This window comes from Rhinolophus sinicus, chromosome 13, assembly GCF_057876585.1.
Source record: "Rhinolophus sinicus isolate RSI-liver-muscle chromosome 13, RSI-T2T, whole genome shotgun sequence".
Taxonomy (NCBI): Eukaryota; Metazoa; Chordata; class Mammalia; order Chiroptera; family Rhinolophidae; genus Rhinolophus; species Rhinolophus sinicus.
In genome coordinates this window covers 58,877,343-58,899,665 of record NC_142513.1, presented here as the reverse complement: position 1 = coordinate 58,899,665, position 22,323 = coordinate 58,877,343, and the positions used below count along the sequence as shown (strand labels likewise).

At 56.3% G+C, this 22,323-nt stretch overlaps 1 protein-coding gene across 1 annotated transcript in view; it reads right to left on the bottom strand.

Moving 5' to 3' along the window:
- Window positions 1–1,503: 1,503 nt before the first annotated feature.
- The window catches only part of LOC148756092 (uncharacterized), a 43,289-nt gene continuing 22,469 nt past the window's right edge, over window positions 1,504–22,323 (bottom strand). Inside the window, exons 6-9 of the mRNA XM_088789448.1 lie at window positions 21,430–21,534; window positions 20,661–21,165; window positions 11,853–11,913; window positions 1,504–2,219 (exon numbers count right to left, since the gene is read on the bottom strand). Coding sequence (XP_088645574.1) covers window positions 2,195–2,219; window positions 11,853–11,913; window positions 20,661–21,165; window positions 21,430–21,534 — 696 coding nt within the window. The 3' untranslated portion in view covers window positions 1,504–2,194. The remainder of the gene's footprint in view (window positions 2,220–11,852; window positions 11,914–20,660; window positions 21,166–21,429; window positions 21,535–22,323) is intronic.

The following is a 22,323-nucleotide window of genomic DNA, read 5'->3' as shown; positions in this document are numbered from 1 at the left end:
GGGACGGGGTTCAGCCGTCCACCGCCAGTTCCAGGGAGGGGGCGGGCCCGCCCTTCTCTGCGCGGGTTGGGAGCCGGGCATCCCCAGGGGCCCCTGGTGCGCCCCAAACTGTCTTAGGCTCCAGGGTTCTCGGGTGCCCGCGTCTCTCATAGAGTCGGGGTGTGGACAGGGCCGCTGGGACCCCGGCCCGGAGGAGTAGGCCGGGGCCCTGCGCCCCCAGCCCCACTCTGGGCCCGGCCCGCAGCCGGAGCTGCGCGGGTTCGGCCGGATTCTCTTCACGTCGCGTCCGCAGCCGCTATTCAGCCGCTAATTGAACGTTAATGGCAGGTGCGGATGAGGTCACCCGAGCTGGCTTTTCTCACACATTTTTCATGCAAATTCGCGAAACTCTAAACAAATTTAAATAAAAAGCTCTTTGTGCCGCGAGCCCCTCAGTCCTCTCCCTCCCGCCGGGGTCCTGGCTCCTCCTGCAGCTCTGGGGCCCGAGCCCGCTGCCAGGAGGAGTGCGGCCCGCGGTGGGGGGGGGCAGCCGGGCGCCCCGGACAGCGCCGCCTGCCGGTGGGTGGTGCAAACCCTGCCGCGCCTCCCGGGGCAAAACGTGGCCTGGCTGCCGTTGGGCAGGTGTGAGGGATATTTCGCTGGGGTCGTGGGGCAGGGCGAGGCCGGTTGGGCGCCAGGCTGGTGGGGGGGCATAGCGAGTAGTGGTTGGGTGACTGGTATCTGGACAGGCGTGCCTACGCTGGCATCCTGGCTGCACCCACACCCACGGCCCACCTTGGTCAGCTTACCCGGACTCACTCTCTCTATTGGTTAATTAGGAATAGATAGTGCCCAGTTATGTGTAGCGATGTCTCAGGATTAAACCATGATATAGGGCATGAACAAGCACTTACAACAGTGTGGCACCAGAAAGTTATTATTAATCTGGGATCCAAGGGCCTCATGAGAACCAATGCTGTGACTTTGCACATGTGTGGAAAAACTTGTCAGGGGCTTTCAGGAGACTCCCGGCATCCCATTTGAGTCACAGAGATGAAAGCCGGAGTCCAGCTCCACTGCTTCTCAGCTGTGTGGCTTTGCATAGTTCTTAGCCTTCCTGAGCCTCCATTCCTAGTCTGTAAAATGGGATTAAGGTTTATGAGGTCATTGTGAGGATGAAATGAGAAGACACGATGGAGCTTCAGGAGGAGCTTAGGGGCTGCCTCACAATTGAGAACCTCCAGAGCCCCTCTCTTGAGGGCAATCACTATACCTGTGATTCCCACCCTCATGGCTACAGGTAGCCGTTGGGCCAGCCAATGACCTTCATCCTCTTAACCCAAAGGACCCTAGCCCAGGTCAGGCAGACAGACTTTCCAAGGCCTTGGGAGGCGTCTTCCTCTACCCTTCCCATCCATGCAAGGGTCCCCACCATACCCAACACACCATGAATTCTCTTTGCTAATGGCTGAGTCTTACTTTCCTCACCCATGTCTTCCCAGAAAAACTGACAAGAGCCATGGATGGCTTTGCAAAGAAACTTTATTTGTTGTGGGTTGGGGAGAGAAGGGCAGGGGCTTCACAGGATAGGAAGTAGCCTCTTTCCCAGAACTTGCCCTCGCCCTCCCTCAGCACTGTCCAGGGGGACCCACGGATCTTGGAAGAGTCCAGTAATTCAAGTTGCCTGGGTGACATCTCTGCTCTTCCACTTCTGTTTCCACAGCTTCAGCTGTTCCTGAGCCTCCTATCAGGCCAGCCTCTGGGAAGCAATGGGGCCGGCCAAGAGTGTCCTCGTCTTCTGCTAGGCCCCGTCAGGCAAGGACCCCAAATAAGCAGCAAAGTCTGCAGGGGTACAGATCACCAGCAGCCAGGGGACCGGGAGGCGGTACCATCTCACAGGCCCTCAGACCCTGCCCACTCCCACCACTTACCAGGTGAAGACCCAGCCCCCGCTCTTCAGTGCTCACTGAGGTTTGGGCTGCATCCTTGCCTCGGGGGCCACCACGCCCCCGCCCTCCCCCAGGAAGCCTGTCTGGACAAGCCTGGAGAAGAGGCAACACTAACCAGACAAAGGCCAGGGTCGTAGGAGACTGTCGTCCTCCTCCACTGCCCAGCCCAGGTCACTACTCCACTGCAGGAGGCAGTGGCCTTGCAGAGGAGGGGTTGATGTCTCTGTGTATGGGGTTGGTGAGGAGAGGTTGCAGCTGTGGGGACCTCAGTGGCCAAGCCAAACAGGATCTCTACGGGGTGAGGAGTACAAACTTTACAGTCAAAAAGAGTTGGTTTCGAATCTCAGTTCTGGCACTTATAAGCTGTGTGACATGGGACCTGTAATGTAACTTCTGTGGGCCTCAGTTTCCTCATCTGTAAAATGGTTATACCAATGGACCCACAGCCCATAAAGTTATAAAGCATCGTCCTCCTGGCCTGGAAGCCCTCCCCATGTGGTCATTCTTAATGCTTCTCTCCCCTCTCTGTAGGCCCCACAGCCGATTTGGGGTGATTGTAGCTCTCCCCATCAGATTTCCCAGGCCCTTCTGGGTGGCTGCTGGATCCAGGTGGGCCACACACACGCCTTTCCCTCCCCCACTCCTGTATTCCAGCATAACCCCCTCAGAGACACTTGCCAGACCACGTACTATTTCGAGGGTGAAGCAGACAGGGGAGGGGCTGGGGCTCATCATTCAGAATGGCGATGTCTTTCAGGACACACACTGCTTATGCAAATAGGGCCTTTTGCAGCCCCATCCGCTCCTCCTGCTGCTCAAGCTCCTCAGGCACCCAGCACAGTGACCCTGCTCACCAAGGCCCACAGACCAGCACAACACAGCGGGGGCGCTGCTGGGTCTTCCAAAGGCCCCTCCCCAAAACTGACAGCTCCTGAAGGTGGAGGGGCAATGTCTACTCTACCAGTAGTGAAAGAGGGGGGCCCCCCAGGCCCCTCGCTGCTGTGGAGCTCGGACGACCAATCAACTACTCTTCAGCATCGGTGAAACTGGAATACTGATACCCACCTAAGAAGACCCAGGCAGTGGTAGACTTTTAATTACCGACTGCAGCCATGAGGATGAGATGTGACTATCAGGCAGAAAATGGACTGTGGCAGGGTTTCTGGGACGTGTTTCCCTGCAGCGTCCCCACCATCGTCTTGGAGCTCCTAGCCCAAGATGGTTAATAGAAGTTAAGCCTGTTATATTAAATAGCCTCTTTAAATTTTTCAATAAAAGTATTCCATGAGCACGGAAAGAAAATATAACAGTACAGAAAAAGGGGGCACCATCCATGCCCCCCTCCCCAGAGCCTTCCAATATGTATTCCCAGCAATAGTTCAGATATAAGTATACTCAGGACTGGCTGTTAAACACACACCAAGAAGATCGTACTCTATTTCCTGTTCTGCTTGTGATTCTATTCACCCAACAATATATACTGGCCCACCTTCCACAACAGCTTTGAGACCCATCACATTCATTTTTGCAGCTGCATAGTTTTCCACCGTCTGAATGGCCAAAGGTTCACTTCCTTTCTTTACCTTCTTAAAAAGAAATGCTCTGACGGATGTCCTTATACATACGCCTTTGGGAACCTTTACATATGTAACCATGGAGTAAATGCCTAGCAGTGCAATTTGTGACCAAGTATGTGTCCCTTTTACATTTGATGTTACCACATTCCAGAAAATATTATGCAAGTTACACTCTCCAACCAACAGTGTTTGAGTGTCTTACAATACACACGATGGTAGAGGAAGGCACCAGTCTGGCCGGCCAGGTGAGACACAGGTCATGGAGAGACATCCGGAGAGCCTGCTGAGAACAGTACTGGGCTGGCCTGTTACCCTGAGGGTGGTGCCCACACAATGGTTTCCTCCTATGCAGGCTGGTGGCCCAGGGGTGCCCTGAATCAGAGGGGAGTGGGGCCTCCAGGGGCACTGAGAGTGGAGGGCGGGCCAGCATGGCCGAAGTCCCGCCTGAATGGTTTCCTGTGGCCATTGTCTCTGTCCTGCCTGGTCTCCTTGGGGCGAGTTTATTCAGGGGCCTCTGGAGAGAGGGGGTTGGTTAGGAGGAGGAAGGTATGCAATCCTCACCAAAGGCACCCAGGAATGTGTCACTAGAGGGAGAGAAAGAGGAAGGGGGGAACCCAGGCCTGGGTGAGAGGGGACGTCAAGAACCCCTGACTAATGAATGGTGAGTTTGCCCTTGAACCTCACTGGGCTTCGCCATTCTCAGGCACAGAACAAGAGCCGAGACACGTCTGAGCCCAGCTGCACGGGGACGGCGGCGGTTCATCTCACACACTTTGACAGGCTGGGCCTTTTCCCTGCATAGCTCAGATCTGCCTCCCGGCTCCCCTGGCAACAGCACAGCAGCATGGCTCCCGCGTCCAGGCCCTGCCTGCTGTGAGCAGGAGGAGGGAGGAAGAGGAGCACCAAGGGGAGGACAGCTGCGGAGAGGGAGTCGTTAACTCCTAGAAAGCTGAAGCCCGGTGCCTCCCGATGTGCTGCCCCCACCCTCCGGGAAGGCAGGGGAGAGCAAAGAGTTCCCTTTTCCAGAGGCCTGGCCAGAGCACCTCGGACCCAGAACAAGTACAGGGTGCGACGAGGGGAGAAATGGTGGCCAGAGGCAAAGGCCCCTGTGGGAGAGGTTGGGACATGTGTCCCCAGCTCCCTTGCCAAGTCCCAGATGGGCAGGAATGGGAGCAGAGCTTGCACCTTGCCCTCTGCCCAGCTGCTCCTCCCCTATCCCGCCCGACTGCTGCAGCCTCAGGGCAGTGACCCTGTGTCCTCCCTGCCTGCCGGGTGTCCTGTGGTGGCCCGGCTCTGTATTCTAATCCTGTCACCTTGACCAGACACACAGGTCCTGTCTGTCTCCATTTTCAGAGAAGCTGAAAAGAGGCTGTCCCATCACACTTCACGGGACAGCATGAAGCAATAAGATGTGAGAAGGAGCGTTGCACTCTGGGGAGGAAGGTGTCCTATAAATCTCATTCAGGTATTATTAGGGCTGAAAGTAGGTATTTCTGCTCCCTGGGGAGGGAGAGCAGTGGGCTGGAGCGGAGGAGCTTGCCAGAGGTTGTCTCAGAACCTCCCCAGGCCTGAAACTCAAAGGTAAGAGGCGGGGAAAGACAACCGCTCTTATCTGTGGCCTTTGGAGCCTCTGCGTTCAGGGGCGACTAGGAGGTAAAAGAGAGTGACCGTATAATTTCAAGGTATTTCACTGCAACTTTATGAGACAGGTGTGGTTGTCCTCATTTTAGAAATAAGGAAACAGAGGGTCAGAGAGGTTAAGGGCTGGCCCAAGGTCACATTGGTCATACAAGGACCTGAGCCCATGTCCACCTGACTCCATGGCCTGCAACTGTCTTAGCTGTTCAGGTGGCAGAGCCACCTGGCTGGGGTGCTGGGAGAGGGACCAGGCACCAAGAAGTAGCATTTCCCCCCAGTGATTGTTTCTCGGGGCTCAGAGCTTCCCGGGCCCAGGGAAGCAGGACTGAGCAAGTCCCAAGAGCACTGCACATGTACCCTGGGGGACCACCCGGCGGTCACAGTGCCATCAGGGCAAACATTAGAGCAAGTGGGAACAGAGAAAGCTCCAGATCAGAGGCTGGACGTGAACTCAGCTAAGACTTGTGCTCTCTGAACCAAGTCTTGCTCCACGGCAGAGCACCGCTCAGCCTCACGTCACTTGCCAGCAGGGAGCTGGGTTTTCATTTTTGTCGCCTATGGTTGAAGGTATCTCCCTGCCTCCTAGGGCAGCTTGAAGGGGACAAAGCTGGTTGGCTTTCCTGTGAGCCAGCGGGCTGGGGCCGGGGGTTACTGGCAGACAACAGAAGGGAAAAACAGGAAGCACTTCCAGGTTATAAAATGTCAGCGCTATAAGGGACCTTAGAGGCCATCCTACCCAGTGCTCCTTTTCCAGGTCCAGGACGGGAAGGGTTTGCCTGGAACCGTGTAGCGGGAAGTGGGCTGGAGTCCAAGTCTCTGTCTACCAGCAAGGTGAGGCTGCGTCTTCCTATGCCCTTGTCACCTTACCAGGTCACCTTGGGCCCTCAGAGGCAGGGATTTCACCCAACAAGGCAAAGAGAAGGGCAGGTAAAAGAAGCCACTGTTAACAAAGCACACGTGTGTCCCGGGGTGGCTCGGGGAGCCTGGGGCTGGGGGCAGATGCTGCCTTGAGGCTGAAGGCTTCCCGGATGACAGAGCCTGGCTCTCACCGCGCCCCCCCCAACACCACCACAGCCGGACAGTAGGAAACACGACCGCCTCTGGCTGATGAGGAAACAGAGGCATGGGGAGGGGGGTCAGAAGGGGGACAGGCCCTCATCCTCAACCACATGCTTTTGAAAAGAAGGGACAGGAAGGAAGGGCAACTCCAGGGCACGTGGGGAGGGTGAGAGCCCCAGGAGGAGCTTATCCCACACAGCCTGGTGGCAGCGCTGCAGTCATGGCGGCCTGGAGCTGGGAAGGACCTCAGCTCATTGCCCTCTGCTGCTGGGGCTTCTGCCAGGTGGTGCCCCATGCCAGGCTGAGCTGACCTGCTCAGAATGCAAAGAAGAGCCAGGGTTCCTGCCTCCTGCGACCCCCGTCAGGAACTGCCCTCGAGGGAGGTCGGTGTGCTTGCTGATGAACAGACCCGTGATGGGGCAGAAAGACACAAAGACAAATGAACTTATTTCAGCTCAGCTGTGCCCTCCTCCCTGGGCTGATGGCTTGGGCCAGCTGTCATTCTGAGTGGCCGGTGCCCATGCTTAATATTCTGTGTATCACTGCTTTCCTTTCTCCCAAGCCACAGCTGTATGAACTGACCTGGAGAAGCTCAACTCCATACCTGGTCCTGACCTACGGCAAAGGCGGAGGGAAACGATCCTACCTAATGTTTCCCACAGCTTCACGCTCCTCACAGCAATTCCACGGGGAAGGATTGTTCTTCCCATGTCACGGATGAGGGTGTACAGGCTCCGGGACACGAGGGGTCTACTGCATGGTGAGGCCAGAAGCAGAGCTCTCATCTGGGCGTCTGCCTGCAGCGTCTCCTGCTCCGTCTCTCCTCTCCAGCCACGGACCCAGGCCTGGGCCACCCCCAACCTGCGGCCAGAAGCCTCCAAACACCTGGGCTTGGGCTCAGCATGCCTGCCTCAGTTTCCTAACTCCCTGGGTTCTCTCGGGGCTGCCCAGTCTAAGCAGGGGAGGCATACTGCTCAGCACATTTGCTTAGTTCTAGAACAAATCCCCACCCCCAACCAGCATTTCCTGGCTGACAGAGGAAGGAATGCCTACAACTTATAGCCAACTTCTTCTGACTGGGCGAGGGAGCCAGAGGAGTTGGGGGCTGGGGTAAGGGTGGCGGCAGCTACCAAACAATAAAACCTTAGCCACGCAGAAAGAGCTGGAGAGCCTTCCCACCGAGAACTTGCCTCCTGAGGAACAAAGAGCCAGGTGATGACAGCTGCTTGCAGGGCCTGTGCCCCAGCCCGCCACTGGGCACCACCCACGCTGTGCAGGGTGCAGCCTCGGGAGGGGGAGCACGCTTAGAATGTGATTCCCTGGCTTTGCGTGATGCTCTGTTAGTGGAGTGCGACTCCCCAGCTCCCCTGTCACCTCCTAAAGCCCCTGCCAGCATGCCCCCAACACCACGCTGATCACCAGATTAAGGAGCTCAGGGTTACAGCTGAGGCAGCTAAAGCCAGGAGGGAGGGGGGGTGCAGAGGGGCGGGGAGGGCAGTGGGCAGCTGTCCCCAGGCCCTGCCGCCCTGTCTCTGTCCCCTCAGCACTACTGAGCAGCTCCTGCCCTGAGCTCTCAGCTCTATACTCTGCCTCACTGAACTTCGGACTTCCCCTCCACACACACGGCTGGCGGGAGGGGCCGCCGGAGGACAGGCAAAGGGGTAGGAAAAGAGGCCCCCAGACACACAAGGGGAATGGCAGAGAGAGGTGGAGAGGGCAGAGGCAGCCAGGATGGAAGGAGTGAGTACTGGGAATGGGGGCTGGCCAGAGTAGACATGTGAGGGGACGAAAGTGGGCACTGGGGTAAGGCCCAGGGCCTCCCTGCCTGGATGGCACCCTCCGAACGTGATCCCAGAGGCTCCCTGGGGGACCCTCTGGCCAGGCACAGTCATACAGCACCAGAGATGGGGTAGGCTGACAAGGAAGGGGCAAGAGAAGGGATTCGGGCATTCAAAGCCTTACCCTAAGGCCCCAGTATTTCCTGCACCACAGGCAACCCAAATCATTTAGGACACAAACACAGGACAAGGTTGCCTTCTGGCCGGGTGGCGTCGCCAGATCTGTAAGAAATGACACAGGATAGATCCAGCCACGATAAAGGCCCAGTGGGAAGGACAGGAGATGTTGGTCCAGGGCATTTGGGACTGTGAGTGTCCCAGGCTTGGACTTTGAATTCCCCGGAAGCTGTGAGGAGACCCGGGGCCAGGGGGCTGAATGGTGGAGTCCAGGGAACGGCCTGGGAGCCAGACCCCCTGCTCACTGAATGCCGAGACCCTGAACCTGTGTAAGAGGGGCTGTGCTCCATGCTCCTGCAGCCCCTCCTCACCTCCCGGAGTTATTGTGAGGGGCCGTAGAGAGCTGGAAACTCTGAAAGCACGACCCAGGAAGTCACCTGGAGGCCCAGCTAGGCAGGCATCCATTCCCCTTCTCAGCCCTGTCCCCCATGCCAGGGCCTGCAGGGGGCGACCAGGGTACACCCAGGACCAGGCCAGCAGCTGCTCTCACTCCAGCTTCTGCTTTGCTGCCACTGCCAAGCTCCCTTCTTCTGGACAGGGCCTGCCTGCCACCACTGCAGGGTAGGGGTGCAGGGAGAAAGGCTTCGGCTGCCAACGGGGGTTCTGTGAGGACCCGGGAAGAAAGGAAGAGGGTCTGCCCGCCCCTGATCTTCTAGCCATTCTCAAAACGGAGGCCAACACTCCGCTGTGAACAGCGATGAAACAACTTCCTACAACACCCCCACCACCGCCACCCCTGGGCAGAATTCACTTGTCCCATTCCTGTCACTATGCTCAGTCAGTAGGCGCTAAATCTATACACGTTTGAAATGTCACCACCATCACAGACTTTCTGAGCTAGAAGGAACCAAGAGATTCCTGAAGTTCAACTCTCACTTTGTCAGGGAGAATAACTGAGGTTCAGGGGGCAGCGGCGGCATGGCCTGCCCAAGGCCACACAGCAAGCCAGTGGCAAGGACATGCCTTGTGTCCTGTCTACCAGACCCTTTCCCTGTTCAGGGCCAGGCCTCCGCGAGGGCCTAAAAGGGGGCTTCTCCATCAGATCCCAAACAAGATCCTGGTCCAACTGTGGGCGGCAGGGGTCTGGGGCCAGGGGAGGCCGTAATGCGATAAGCAGACTGGCCATCTGGCTCAGGGACGGAGGAGAGAGAGCTCAGACTGGCCGCTTCTGCTAGTCGGTCCCGGGGGACCCTGTGTCGAGAGAGACAGACTGCCAGATGGACAGGCACTGGTCTTGGTCTGGGTGGGAGCCAGTGAGTTCCCTGTAGTCAGAGCTAACCAACTTTCAGATGTGGTGGGGTAGGAGTGGAGGGGCCCCAGGGAGCAAAGCCAAGCCCCCCAAAGGGCAGAGAGACAGAAGATCAAGATAGGGGGGCGAGATTCCCACTCAGGCTCAGAGCCTGGCTCCCCAGGTAGGCCCAGGCTGGCTCCACTGCATGGCCACAAACAGGTCCCCCTCCCGGGAAAGGCAAACACATCTCCCCTGGCACCTTCTCAGACATGCATGCAAAACTAATTAACATGGGGAGACATGCGAGCAGCCGGCCAGCTCCACACCCTCGAGTCCACGCAAACAAGGCGAGCCCTTGTCCGGGGGACGGGGGGACGTGCACAAAGCTTTGTTGCTAATTTAGGCATCTGTCTCTGTCTGGTCTGGTCCTCCTGCCTGCGCTGGGGTTTTTCCCAGCCCCTCGGACAATGCTGGGAACAGGCCCGCCGATCCCTTATTCAAATCACACCCGGGACAATGAGCTCATTGTGCAGGCCACAGAAAAGGGGATGCTGGGTGGGGGGTGTAACGGGGCATCGGGAGTGGAGAAGGGTGGGGGGGTGACGAAAATGGGGACCCAGGAAAGTGTTTACTAACACAGCCCTGCAGCTGCCTTGGGCCCCCTTAGCCTCCCCCAGCTGCTGGGATAGGGGGGAAAAGCCCCAGGACTCAGAGGTGGGGGGCCCAGCGTGGATGAAGGCCTGGGCCAGCAGATACAAACTCGGGCTCAAACATTCCCCCGTCCTCTCCCACCGTCAACAGTCTAGAGCTACCCCTGCAGGTCCCTGGGCAGACATGGCTTTTAGAGATGGGTGTGGGGGTTCCTTTTTTTCTTACTTCAGACGGAGCAGCGTGATATACTGACTGAAAAGGAGGAGACAGGGCTGGGGGGAGAGGTGCTGGCGGCTCTGCGGGGTGGGACCTGCTGTCTCAGCCATTGTCTTCAGGCAAAGTTTCATTTTCTCCTCCTTCCCAGCTAATAAATTAGAGAGAAGACGGTGCGCTGCGAAGGGACAGGCTCCCCACAGACGGGGCAGGCAGGAAGGCAAGTCTGTGAGCTCAGGGCAGATGAGGTTAACGCCGGCCGCAGCTGCTCACACCACACCTGGTCAGTCCCTCGCCTGTCGCCACACACAGTGAGCAGCATAAAAATATATATAGTAGGTTGGTGCAAAAGTAATTACGGTTTTGGCAATTATTTTTCACCTTTTAAACCGCAATTACTTTTGCACCAACCTAATCTATGTATATGTAAAATATACACAGATACACACACACACACACACACACACACACACACACACACACACACACACATTGCCCGAAAGCCCTGAGGGGGAGATCTGAGGCTATGAAATGCCCTCTCTCCTACCAACACCGGGCAGCTCCCTGTGGCACTGAGTGCGCCCAGACAGGCCCATGTAAACAGATACACACAGCCTGCCACTGACACGCAGACACAAAAAGAAACACACACACCCAAGGCAGCCCCAGACACGTACACTGACGTGGTGTAATGAATGCAGGACTGCGAGTGCATTCAGTGAAAAGCCCACACTGCCGTCCGTCGCCCAGCACCAGGGTGGCTGGGAGGTTATGGAGGGGCTGCAAGCAGCTCCCCAAACGTACGGCCTCCTCCCTCGGGCTCCCAGGAGAGGGAGTGAAATACTATTTCAGGCATCCAGATGGGAGCCAATACCTCCAGGGACAGAAAAGTTTGGAACTGGTCTCAGCTCTTGGTCAGGGTGGTCTGAACGGCCCTGGAGAACTTATTTATTTATTTTAATACTGAAAGAAAAGGGGTTTAAAGGCCATCTTCACTGTCCTGCATTTCAAGACATGCCTCGAAGCTGGGGGCAAGTGGAGCCCTGCTGGGGTAGCTGCCCCTTTCCGCAGAATCCACAGGTTGGGGTGATTTCTTCCTGCGTTTAAAATAATTCTGCGAAGGGTACGTAGGCTGAAGAGGAACATAGTGACTAAAACCTCAGAGACACTGTAAAATGTGCTTCTGGGGACAGAGAAGGGGTGGCTCCCTCTCCACCAGCCCAGGGCACGGAAATATATTGATTGGGGGGGACTATTTGAAATGACCAGCATTTGACTGTTTCTCCAAAAAGGAAAATTTCATGTGGGGCAACCTAACAGGCAGTTGGCGCCAAGAACCACCAGGGGTATTTTCCCTTTTTTAAAAATTTCCTCCCCCAAACTGGATTATTTTTCCCCGAAGAAGGAAAAAGTAACAGTAATCTGAGACCCCAGTCTAGCTGGGACCATCGTCTACAGCCACGTGACCACGGGGTGCAGAGGTCGGGGCAGCTGTGACAGCACATACACATGCGGTGGCCTGTGTCAGGCCCGGACCCACCTTGACACTCCTCCACGAGAGCCCCGCTTCTCCTTTCTGTCTTCTGACTCTGGAGCGTGTCCTGGAAGGAACAGAAGGAACATGAGAGGAGAAGAGACTGGGACACTGGACAGCCACGCTCCGGGCTTCTCCTGGGTGGGAGTGGCAGGGGCTAGCGTGGAGTCTGCACTCACTTCATCCTGGAGGAAACGTCCACCCCGCAGCTTCGTGACTACAGCATGTGCTGTCAATGGGCCACCACACGTAAACCCCAGGCTGGCCTCTGTGCACATGACATGCATTCAGACTAAAAGCCGTGCAAGGGAAGGCAGAAGGGTGCAGCGGCCACCCAGCGTCGGGAAGGCCCACTGCTTGCCGGCATCTGGATGTCCATTTGTCCCACTGTTCCCTGTCACACTGTGCGGAGCACACTGCATCTTTCGGGGAAGCCACTCTCGCCATCCTCTCCGGGGTCTCCCAGGGAAGGCGAGGTGAAAGGTCTCGGAAGCAGAGGCCAGCACTGCTCGCGTCTCACTGACTGCTCCCTTCTTACTTGTCCACAGAGGAAAGCCTCCGGCACATACGCTTATTTTGCCCACTAGCAGCGGGGGGACCGGTCCACACAGAAGCGGAGGGGAGGACACTTCCCCTGAGAGTCTCCTAGTTGCCAAGGAGCTGGGGCTCCATTCAAAGATCTGGAACCACCTTCCATGCAGGTGGAAGCAGCATGGTCCCTCCTACAACTTTGACAGGTACAGGTCACCCTCGAGCAGCACTTATACGTTTACTTGTACGCACGTTTTTTCAATAAAACTACAGTACTGTAAATGTATTTTCTCCTCCTTTAGCTGACTTTATTGTAAAAATGCAATATATAATACATATAACATACAAAATATGTACTAATCAACTATGTTATTGGGAAGGCTTCCGGTCAACAATAGGCTATTAGTGGTTAAGTTTGGGGGAGTCAAAAGTTATAGGCAGATTTTTGACTGCACAGGAGTTTGGTACCCCTAATCCCCATGCTGTGTCAAGGGTCAACTGTCCTTTAACCACAAGTGCCATGTGACTTCTAAGGTTTCATCCTTCTAAACGTACACACATACCCATCGACCTCAGTAAGAAAACCACCAAGGTAGTAATAAGAAATGAGATGAAATCTGTTTGGCTTTCTCGCTTCTGGGACGCAAGTGGGAGAATGACACAGCCGCAGCTGGGGCTGTAGGGCAAGTGGACTCATTTGGGGTCAGCCCCCCAAATGACCACCTACAAGACGACGCTTCCAAACTCTGGGTGTATTGAGAGGAGGCAGCTGGATGCCCACTGTTGCCAACTCATATGCAGGCTCCCCTGCCAACCACTGCACTCACGACCCAGTCTGAGCAGAACCTCAAGGCCCCAAACAGCACCTGATTTCTTTGAAGGAGGGGAGCCCTTCTGTCCATAAATTCATCCAGACGTAATTTATTATTGGATTGCATTCAAGGTGTTCCCTACCAACGCCTCATGCAAATCTCGATAGTTACTGCTGTGCTGATTCCTAAGATCAAACTTGTTCTTGAAAGGAAGAAAGGACGGTTGAGATGTCACAGCTCAATACAGAACCAACGGGATCTGGAAAATTAAAGTTCTAGTCCAGGCAAAATGGCAGCGAAATGGGCAAAGCACAAAATGGTCTCTGACTTCTCTGCCAGGCTCTTGGGCATGAAGAGGGGCAGGGGAGCCAGGAAGCTGCACGGGGGTGAGACCTGTCCGACCCCAGTGCCCACTCCCCGGCCTGGCCTTCCTGTCCTGGATGGATAGAGGGAACTCCACATTACAGAAGCTTACAGTGCTGGGTGAGGGACTGTGATTTTCTTCTCTGTATCCCCAAGGCCTTCCCCAGAGCATGACACGTGGTATGTGGTCAGTAAATGTTGAATGAAGAAATGAATGCGATAGGAAAAAGCACAGTCGGGCACAGGAAGACTTCCAATTCCTGAGGTCCGCACGTGCAAACTGGGATGTGGGTCCTGGGACAGACCTGGAGTGGCTGACGTCCAGGCCGAGAGCCCTCAGAGGTGAGAGGCTCAGCGGGGTGTGCCAGCCTGGCTCAGGCTGGCCCAGCAGCCCCCCACACCCAGCCTGCACTTGGTGACGAGACCAGTTCCCTCCCTTAGGCTGCGCTGCACCCGTCTTGTTCTCCGCCTCCGCATCTCATGTGCTCTCCGGACTCAGACCTCAGCCCAGTCCTGCAGGGCTCTGAACCTCTGCTCAGGGAGTGCTGTGTGGGTACAGGGAGCCTTCCCTGCCAACTCCACCCCAAACAGATTCGTCCTCTCTTAACTCCCACCACCGGAGTCAAACGATCTACCCCTTGAATGCTGCCTCCTTGGGCTGGTTTCTGCTCCAAGGGGACAGGGAGCAGGTCAGGGGTTCTCCTGGGGTTCTCTTCATCGTGGAGCTTGGAGCTCATGCATGACCAGTAAATGCCACGACTTACTGCAGAGTGATGGGCAGAGAGCTGAGCCTGGCCCCTCGCTCGCCATCTTCCCTGTGCCGTCACACATTACACAAGTGTGTGGCCCACCAGTGAGATGGTCACCCACTATAAAGCCCTGCTGGCTCATGTTCCCCCAGCCCTCCCCTCCCCCAGCACACACACACACAGACACACACACACACACACAGACACACACACACATTCTAGAGCAGCAGATGTGGGGAGCAAACTGACACATCTTGAGTGCCACAAGGTAAGTATTACTGTCCCCACTTTTACAGATGAGAAAACTGGCTCAGAGAGAGAGGTGAAACAGTGTGCCTGAGGGGTCTGAACTAGGTCAGGCAGACCCCTGACACCCTGAGCCACACACACTGCCTCACACACCACTGTGGGCTTGAAGCCAGCGACCCAACAGCAAAAGAGAGAAGAGCAGACTAGAAACAACTAAAAATGGGGTAAAGGAAGCTGCAGGCCCAAAGAGAAGGGGTGGCTGTCAGCATGAGACCTTCCTCCCTTTCCTCCCTCATTCACGTCTCCTGTCCTCCTGTGCCACCAAACTGGGTGACAGGGAAAAGGTCTGAGTTTCTGCTTCAGGACCCGACAAGACTGGGCAGAGGATGTCCCTGCTCCAGAAGGCTGAGTGCTACCTCAGGGGACGTCACACTGCAGAGAGCAGAGGCTCCAGCCTCGCCCTGGGCTCCATGGCAGACTGAGGGACAGCCAGGCTATGGATCCCACTGACAATTAGGACAGAGTGTGGGACCGGGTGGGATGCTTCTCACCCCTGCCCCGCACCTCACACCCCACCAAAGCTCCCAGGGGCCCAGTGCTGAGCCCTCCTCCCTGCGTGCTCCAAGGACATCGCCAGCCCTGAAGCGAGAGACACTACAGCCATCCCCCAGCAACCCCAACGAGCTCACGCTGCTGCCCAAAGCCCAGGCTGACTGCACGATGAGGGCCCACAGGGCACTCAGATGTGCACCTACCCCAAGGCTGTAGCTTCTGAAGTGTACCCCATGCAGTCACCCCAATGGCATTTGGCTTCGAAAAGAAGGGCAGACCCTAGACGACCTTTATGACTCTTTCTGCTCCTTCCAAGATGGGCGTTAAAGTTAAGCATGCAAAGCATTAGCACAGAACTTGGCACAGCGTACGTGCTCCATCAATGGTTTCTGTCACCACGATCATGACTCATGATGATTTCCTGGCTGCCGATTCTCACCTCCCAGGCTCATGTGAAGAGTCTCCTTTTCATAAACTCAAGGCTTACTGGAGCTGGGTGGCCTTTAACCCACTCCAGGGTCTCCAGGGCAGGAAACTGGAGCTTCTGAGAGGGGCAGGGCGCTGGAAGCAAGGATGGACGCACGGCCAGGAGCCCTCGGAGGTGAGAAGGCCCTTCTGCCCTCTGACAGCAGGCTGAGCCCAGCACCTCCCCAGCAAGTCTCTCTGAAGACCCACAGCCTGGCAGGGAGCCAGGGCAGGAGGCCTCTCCAAGAAGATGCTGGCTCTGAGCCACGGCGCATCCCAGAAGCTTCAGCTGGCAGAGAGCAGCAGAGGCGGAGGGAGGAGGGGAAGCTGGGAGAGGGCAACGAGATGCCCTCGGGCCAAAGGAAACCTGCTTAAACTGGGGTTGGCATCCACCAGGGATGCACAGCTGCCTTCCCATGCCCTGTGCGTGCTACACATCTGGCAGACTATGAAATCACTGTGAGGACGGGCAAGGGTGGGTGGCGAGGTGTTCCACCGCAGGGGCAACCTACATCTGTGTCCACACAAACTCTGCGGGACATTGCTAAACCTCCACCTTCTGGGGCTGCCCACTGGTTCTCGTCCCCCACCCTAAACGCTGAAAAACATGACGCTGCCTGTAGATCCAGGTCTTCTACCTCGAAGGACTGAGAGGTAACCCCCACTTAAGGGTCTGTACTAGGTAGCTCTAAAAGCCCCGTGAGGTCTGAGCGTTTCTCTGGCTTTCCCATGGCCCTCTATGCACAGAGCTCTCTGTGGCTGGAGACCTTCCATGCGTAGACCAGGATTTAATTTGTTACTGAGCTTTGGGGCTGGCAGAAGTCTTGATTCTCTAGTCTGGACCAATGAAAACATGAACTTCTAGAAAACTCAAAATTTTCTAGAAGCTACATTTAAAAAGCAAGAAAAAAACAGGTAGAACTAATTTTAATCAGACATTTTATTTAACCCAGGATCGTCATTTCAGCACGTCACACTGACCACATTTCACGCGATCAGTAGTGGTTCGCATACTGGAAAGCACAACTCCTGACTCCAACAACCTCCCCCATTTTCAGATGCAGACGTGGCCCGAGTATCTAAGGATCAAAATGGCAGCCCCAAACTCCATCCCGACAGCTGGGCCCATCAGCCTTTCCTTTCAGCCTCCCAATAAACACTTGCGGCCTAAGAAACAGATAATTTTATGATACATCAAATTCAGGGGGACAGCAACATAAACCCATTTGAAACAGACAACCTGGAGAGGCGTAGAAATGGATCTACTTGACATTACAAGCTCTGGAACAAAGACCAACAGAAAGGAACAGGAGGGAGGTTCTGGGAGAGCCCTGCATCGGAGGCAAGTCTGGCTGAGGACCTCTGCGTGTGCCACCCCTGGTCAGGGCCACCTGGCTCCTCTGGGTTGTAACTCCCCACGCTCCAGCGCTGGGCCCAGTGAATTTTCTACCACGTCTCCCTGGAGGAACTCCCCACAAAAGCTCCTCTCTGCTTTAGAAGGCAAGAACAAGTGCATTTACCCGGCGCTTCTAGTCTTCTGACTCGGAGTCGTCATGCCAACACAGTCATAATTACCGAGGAGCGCCAGTAGTGACAAAGACACTATATCAGGGCCTGTGAGCTAAGCAAGGTCAGGCTCCTCGCGGCCCCCCAGCTTCCTGCCCACTCCCTTTATTCCACTCGGATCCATCTCTTTCCCTTCATTCTTTCTATCCCACCCAGATGGTCTCTGCGTATATTCTCTCTGCAAAGAAAGGCACTACAGCTCAGTGTATAAAACACTTTTATAGCAATTAGGAGACAGGTTCTCCTTTGAGTCCCGATTTCAACTTGTGGGAAAAGTCACTTCAACATCCAGGCCTCAGTTATTTGGCTGTGAATGGGGAGAATATTTTGAACACGGCCTATTCAGCAAGTGGGCGCCTACTAAATTCAGGGGCTGCTGTGTGTCTAGTCGACTCTGAGATCTTCTTTGTAATCAGTACCAGGAGCTCAGGGACACAAAAGAAGGTTCAGATCAGAGAGGGAACTGGGTCTAATACCCTGAGAACAGCAGGGCTTCTATCTCCCCCCAGGAAGGGCACAAATCTCCGAAAAGGAGCCAGGAGCAGCTGAATGGCGCGCTCTATCAGATTATAAAATGATGAGTGGGATGGACGAGAACTACCAGGCCAAGTGACAAGCATCCTGAGGCCCCCAGTGAGCACGAGGACATGCACCCATTTAAAATGAGAGGTCAGAAAAGGAAGGCAGACAGCCATCGCCGAGCCCTGCACAAGAGCGCCCCAATTTCAGAACGCCCCGTGCACCAACATCTGAACTTACAAAGGAGATAAATTGGAGGCCGATGATTAGCATCACAAAATGATTATTCCCTTTGTAAAAGGCTTCACTGCAGGACTGCTTTAAATAGTGCATTTAAACCATGATCTGATTTGCTAAATTCGATTTATACACATCTCCCGCCTAAGCTGGCGTGCGGCTGTATTTACATGTCTTCCCTTGGCACGGAGGAGGGGAGAGGCCAGCCATTATTTGGGGCCTTTAATCCTTGTAGACAGTAACTAATCTGGGGAGCTGAACCCTGTTTTTCTTCCACAGCTGGGGCTTTAGCTGTAAACTGCCCTCACCTCTCCACCCTGCTTTGCGGGGGCACAGCCTGCCCAATGACAACGGGCAGGATTTGGCCAGCATCTGTTGGAGCCTTTCTGCCCATGAGGGGCTCCTCTCCAAGAAGCCAGCCCCGTCCCTGCACCCAGGGCAACAACTTTCCGGTACAAATTTCTAGAGGAGCTGGTCTAACTCAATGTATTCAGTACCTACAGTAAACATGCCAGGGGTCCCAAGGTCACCTCTTGGGAGCCATGGAAATTTACTAATCTGTATAAGTTCTGGGGTCTGATGAGCCACATTCTGTGATTTGTCCTTAAGCCACAGCAACCAAACCTGGGCAGGCACAGAAAGGCTGCCTCTCCACCCAAAGAGGACAAAAGAATGGGTGCGCCAGGTGTCATGGCGACTGTGCTGGTGCCATCAGGAAACCCTCCTCAGTTACCATAAAGGGACTTGCAGTTCTCATGACAACATGGTTCCTTGAGAAAGACAAGACCCCTCCCATGAGGTTGAACAAGGTGACGGGGCAGTTAGGAGCCAGACCACTGCCAAAAGGGGAAATATACTGGCCCGCTCACATCATTTGCTAAAAGAGAAAGGTCTGAGGAATGCATGGGCTAAGGAATGCAACATTCAAAACACAAATCCCTGCGGAGAACCGAAGGCAGAACCTCTCCCTCCATCACCACCCCCATCTCCTAGTCCAGAGGGTTAGCCTTTGAGAACCTCTCACTCAGTGTATCAAATATTTACAGAAACACACAATGAGACCGGCCCAGCACTAAGAACAGAGGGCAAAGAAAGGAACAAGGCAGCACACAGGTCTGCAGTTTCCAGTGGGGGACAGAAGGGTCACTAAACACAACGAAAGCATTTCCCTGTTGAAACGCCCACGGAAGCCTACTGGGAAGAGGATGGGAATTAGGAGCCCTGGGTTCCAGTCCCTGCTCCACTAGCTAACTTGACGATCTTGGGGGGGGAATCCTTAACCTCTCTGTGCCTGGTTGCTCATCTGTGACACGAGAAGTTGACCTACATAATCACTGAGCTTTAAGTTTTCTATAAATCTTACAGACAAGGAAATGCTCATCTCTCAAAAAATCTTGGGGGATCAAATATATGGTGATGGAAGGAGAACTGACTCTGGGTGGTGATCACACAGTGGGATTTATAGATGATGCAATACAGAATTGTACACCTGAAATCTATGTAATTTTACTAACAACTGTCACCCCAATAACTTAAAAAAAAAATCTCGATGAGCTTTTTTTTGAACAAGGTTATAAACCGTCATATTTTCTTCTTTGTCTTGGCTGCCAGGAGGCTCACAATAACAATATCGAATCATAACATTTATGTTAGGCCAGGGCGTTAGGCTAGCAGGCTGGGGGGGAGGGACAGGAGGGGCCCTCACACGTGAGGGAGGGCTGTGTGGAGATGCGAGCTTGGATTCAGCACAGGCTTGGCTTGGCTTGACAGATGAGCTCACAAAGGTGAGGAATGCGGGTGTCTGTGTGTATGCACGCCTGGGAGGAGAGTGTGCGGCTCAGAACTCAGGCGTTGGGGCCAACAGCCCTGAGTCCACAGCCTGTCTCTGCCACATGGCAGCAATGGCCAGACTCACAAAGAGGGTATCATCACCCCACCCGTGAAGCGGAGGTGCTTAGCACCAGGCCAGGTACAAAGCACAACTCAATAAACACAAAGGCACGTCCCTGGAGTTCCCTGGTCACTCTGTACAAATGCACATGTGTGGGGCCTGCCTCAGGGCAGCGGTGGGTCAACTTGGAACAGTCAGGACCACGGCGACTGCGCTTATTCACCCAGGTGGAAGGGGGGACGCAGAGGAGCCATAGCTCTGACGCTTGGGCGAGGCCTGGAGGGGTCGAGCTCAAAGTGGCGGCTCGAGTGTCAGCCGCGCCCGCTTCCGCCACAACTGACCGCAGCCCAGGAGGACTGGGGCCTCCCGGTGCGTCCTCAGCCCCAACCGCGCAGGGGACGCAGGAGCCCTCGCCAGACCCTGGTACCGACGGCGGGGCCTCGGCTCCTTGGCCTCCTCTCTCCTTCCGCTCCAGTCCACACCCAGCCCCGGGAAAGGTGGCCTCGGCCTGCTCAGCCCTCGGGCCTCGCGGTTTCAAGAAAAAGCGGATGTCAGCCACGCGCCTGACATTCCTGGGACAGAATGAAAGGGCGAAAGCGCAAGGGTCCCAGACTCCAAAGTAATGGCACCGCTCCGCCGGGCCCGCTGCTCCAGGCGGCTGCCCCACACGGGCCGCGGGAATGCCGTCTGCGCCCCAGGTCGGGGCGGGCGGCCGAGCGAGGCAGGCTCCCGCCGACGCCTCTCTCCGCAGCAGGCGTCCCGCACACGGCCAGGAGTGCCCACCGCGCCCTGGCGCGTCGGCAGCCGCGACGGAGGGTCCGGGCGGGAGGTGGCAAGGGGGACACCGGTGCTCGCCGCGGCCTCCCGGGGTCATGACTACCTGAGGGCCTGCCCCGGCGCCCGGCGGCAGAGACACGATCCGGTCGGCGCTCCGGACGCACGCTCGGCTCCTGGGGACCGCGGTGCTCGGGGGGCGCCACCGTCCTCGTGCCCACGCGTCCATCTTGCGCCGCGCTCTCAAAATGGCCTCCGGCCCGCGGCGCCCTCCCCGGCTGCGCCCCGGCCCGTGAGTGTGAATGCTTACAGAGGACGCGGGCTGTGCGGATGCTCACACCCCCGCTGCGCCCGAGTCCTGGCCGGTGACTCCGTTTTCTGCAGCCCGGAGAGCGGGCGTGCGGGCCCGAGCCCTTCGAGGACCGGAGCCTGGGCAGGCGGGAGGCAGCGCGCCATCCCCGCTGGAGGGGCAAGGCCACCGCACCTCGGACTCCACACAATGCCGATCGCCAGGGCCTGGTGTCCCAGAAGCCGCTTCGGAGGCCAGAAGCTTTAGAGCCGCCGTTTACTTGGCGCCTACTGTGTGCAACACGCCATGCGGTGCGCCAGCTCTGCGGGACTGAATCACAAAGCACAACGAACCAGTAAGTGTAGTTAGTGCCGTTTCACAAGACGTGGGGGGCCGGGGTGGGGGTGACATTGGATCCGGGCTAGGGACAAGGGAATCGCCTTCGCGGCTACTCAGGGAAAAACAGCCGCTCCGCCGACCTGATTCTGGAATCGCCCAACTTCCGACGCGCCGGCCCGCGAGCATGTTCTCTGACACACTCAGGGCAAAGTTGGGGTGAAGGCAGACGGCTTCCCGGGTCACTCACCTTTCTCCCACGCTCCCTCCGACGAGAGAGCCGGTGTCGACAGCGAGTTCGTGCGGCTAAAAGGGGACAACGAGCGTAGGCGGAATGGCGCGGAGGAGGGAGTCGCTGTAAAACAGAGGGAGACATCAGGCGCCCCCCACCCCCCGGCCCGGCTGCGCACCTCGGTCTGCTCGAAGGTAGGGGTGGGGACACAGGCGTCCTTCAGGTCAGGACCACAGCCCAGGACACAGGAGGGAGGTCCGCTGTGGTAGTGGTTAAGGGGAGTTCCGTCCCGGCTCGGGGCTCCTTACCCGCCAGCAGGCCAGGCATGCAGCCCCCCGCAAGGCAGCCGCTGGAGGCCTTCCTCCAGAGCGACCCCTGCTCGCTGGGAGCTGGAGCTCGGGAAACCGCGACCCGTGCGGTGGAACACCGGGATGCGACCAGAGCTCAGACATCGCGGAGGGAGCGACCGCCCCGGGACGACCCTGCTTCCCCACACCACTCCCCCATCACCATAGCGCTGCCCTTGAGTCCTGAGGCTCCGAACCTGCTCCAGCAGGGACCGCAGGCCATTTTCCAGAAACAACTATTAGAAATCCCAAACCCCAAGCCAACGGGGGCCTCCTGGCAAACCCCTCTTGGCTGCCCAAGTCAATCCCTACCCTGTTCTCTGCAAGTCTCTAAAGACACTTACTTATATGTCCTCCCCTTCAGCCAGCCACGCTTGGAACTTTACATGAGTTCCAACATCCCCCCAAAACAAACACTGGGGTGTTCCTTGGAGTCTTGGTTCGCCTCACAGTTTGGGGGCCTACGGGGCATAAACACTGGTCAGTTCCACCCTGAGACTCCAGACATATGCTGGTGCTTTCACTGTCTCCTCCAGCAAGTGGAAGCGAGAATTTCAGATCCAGA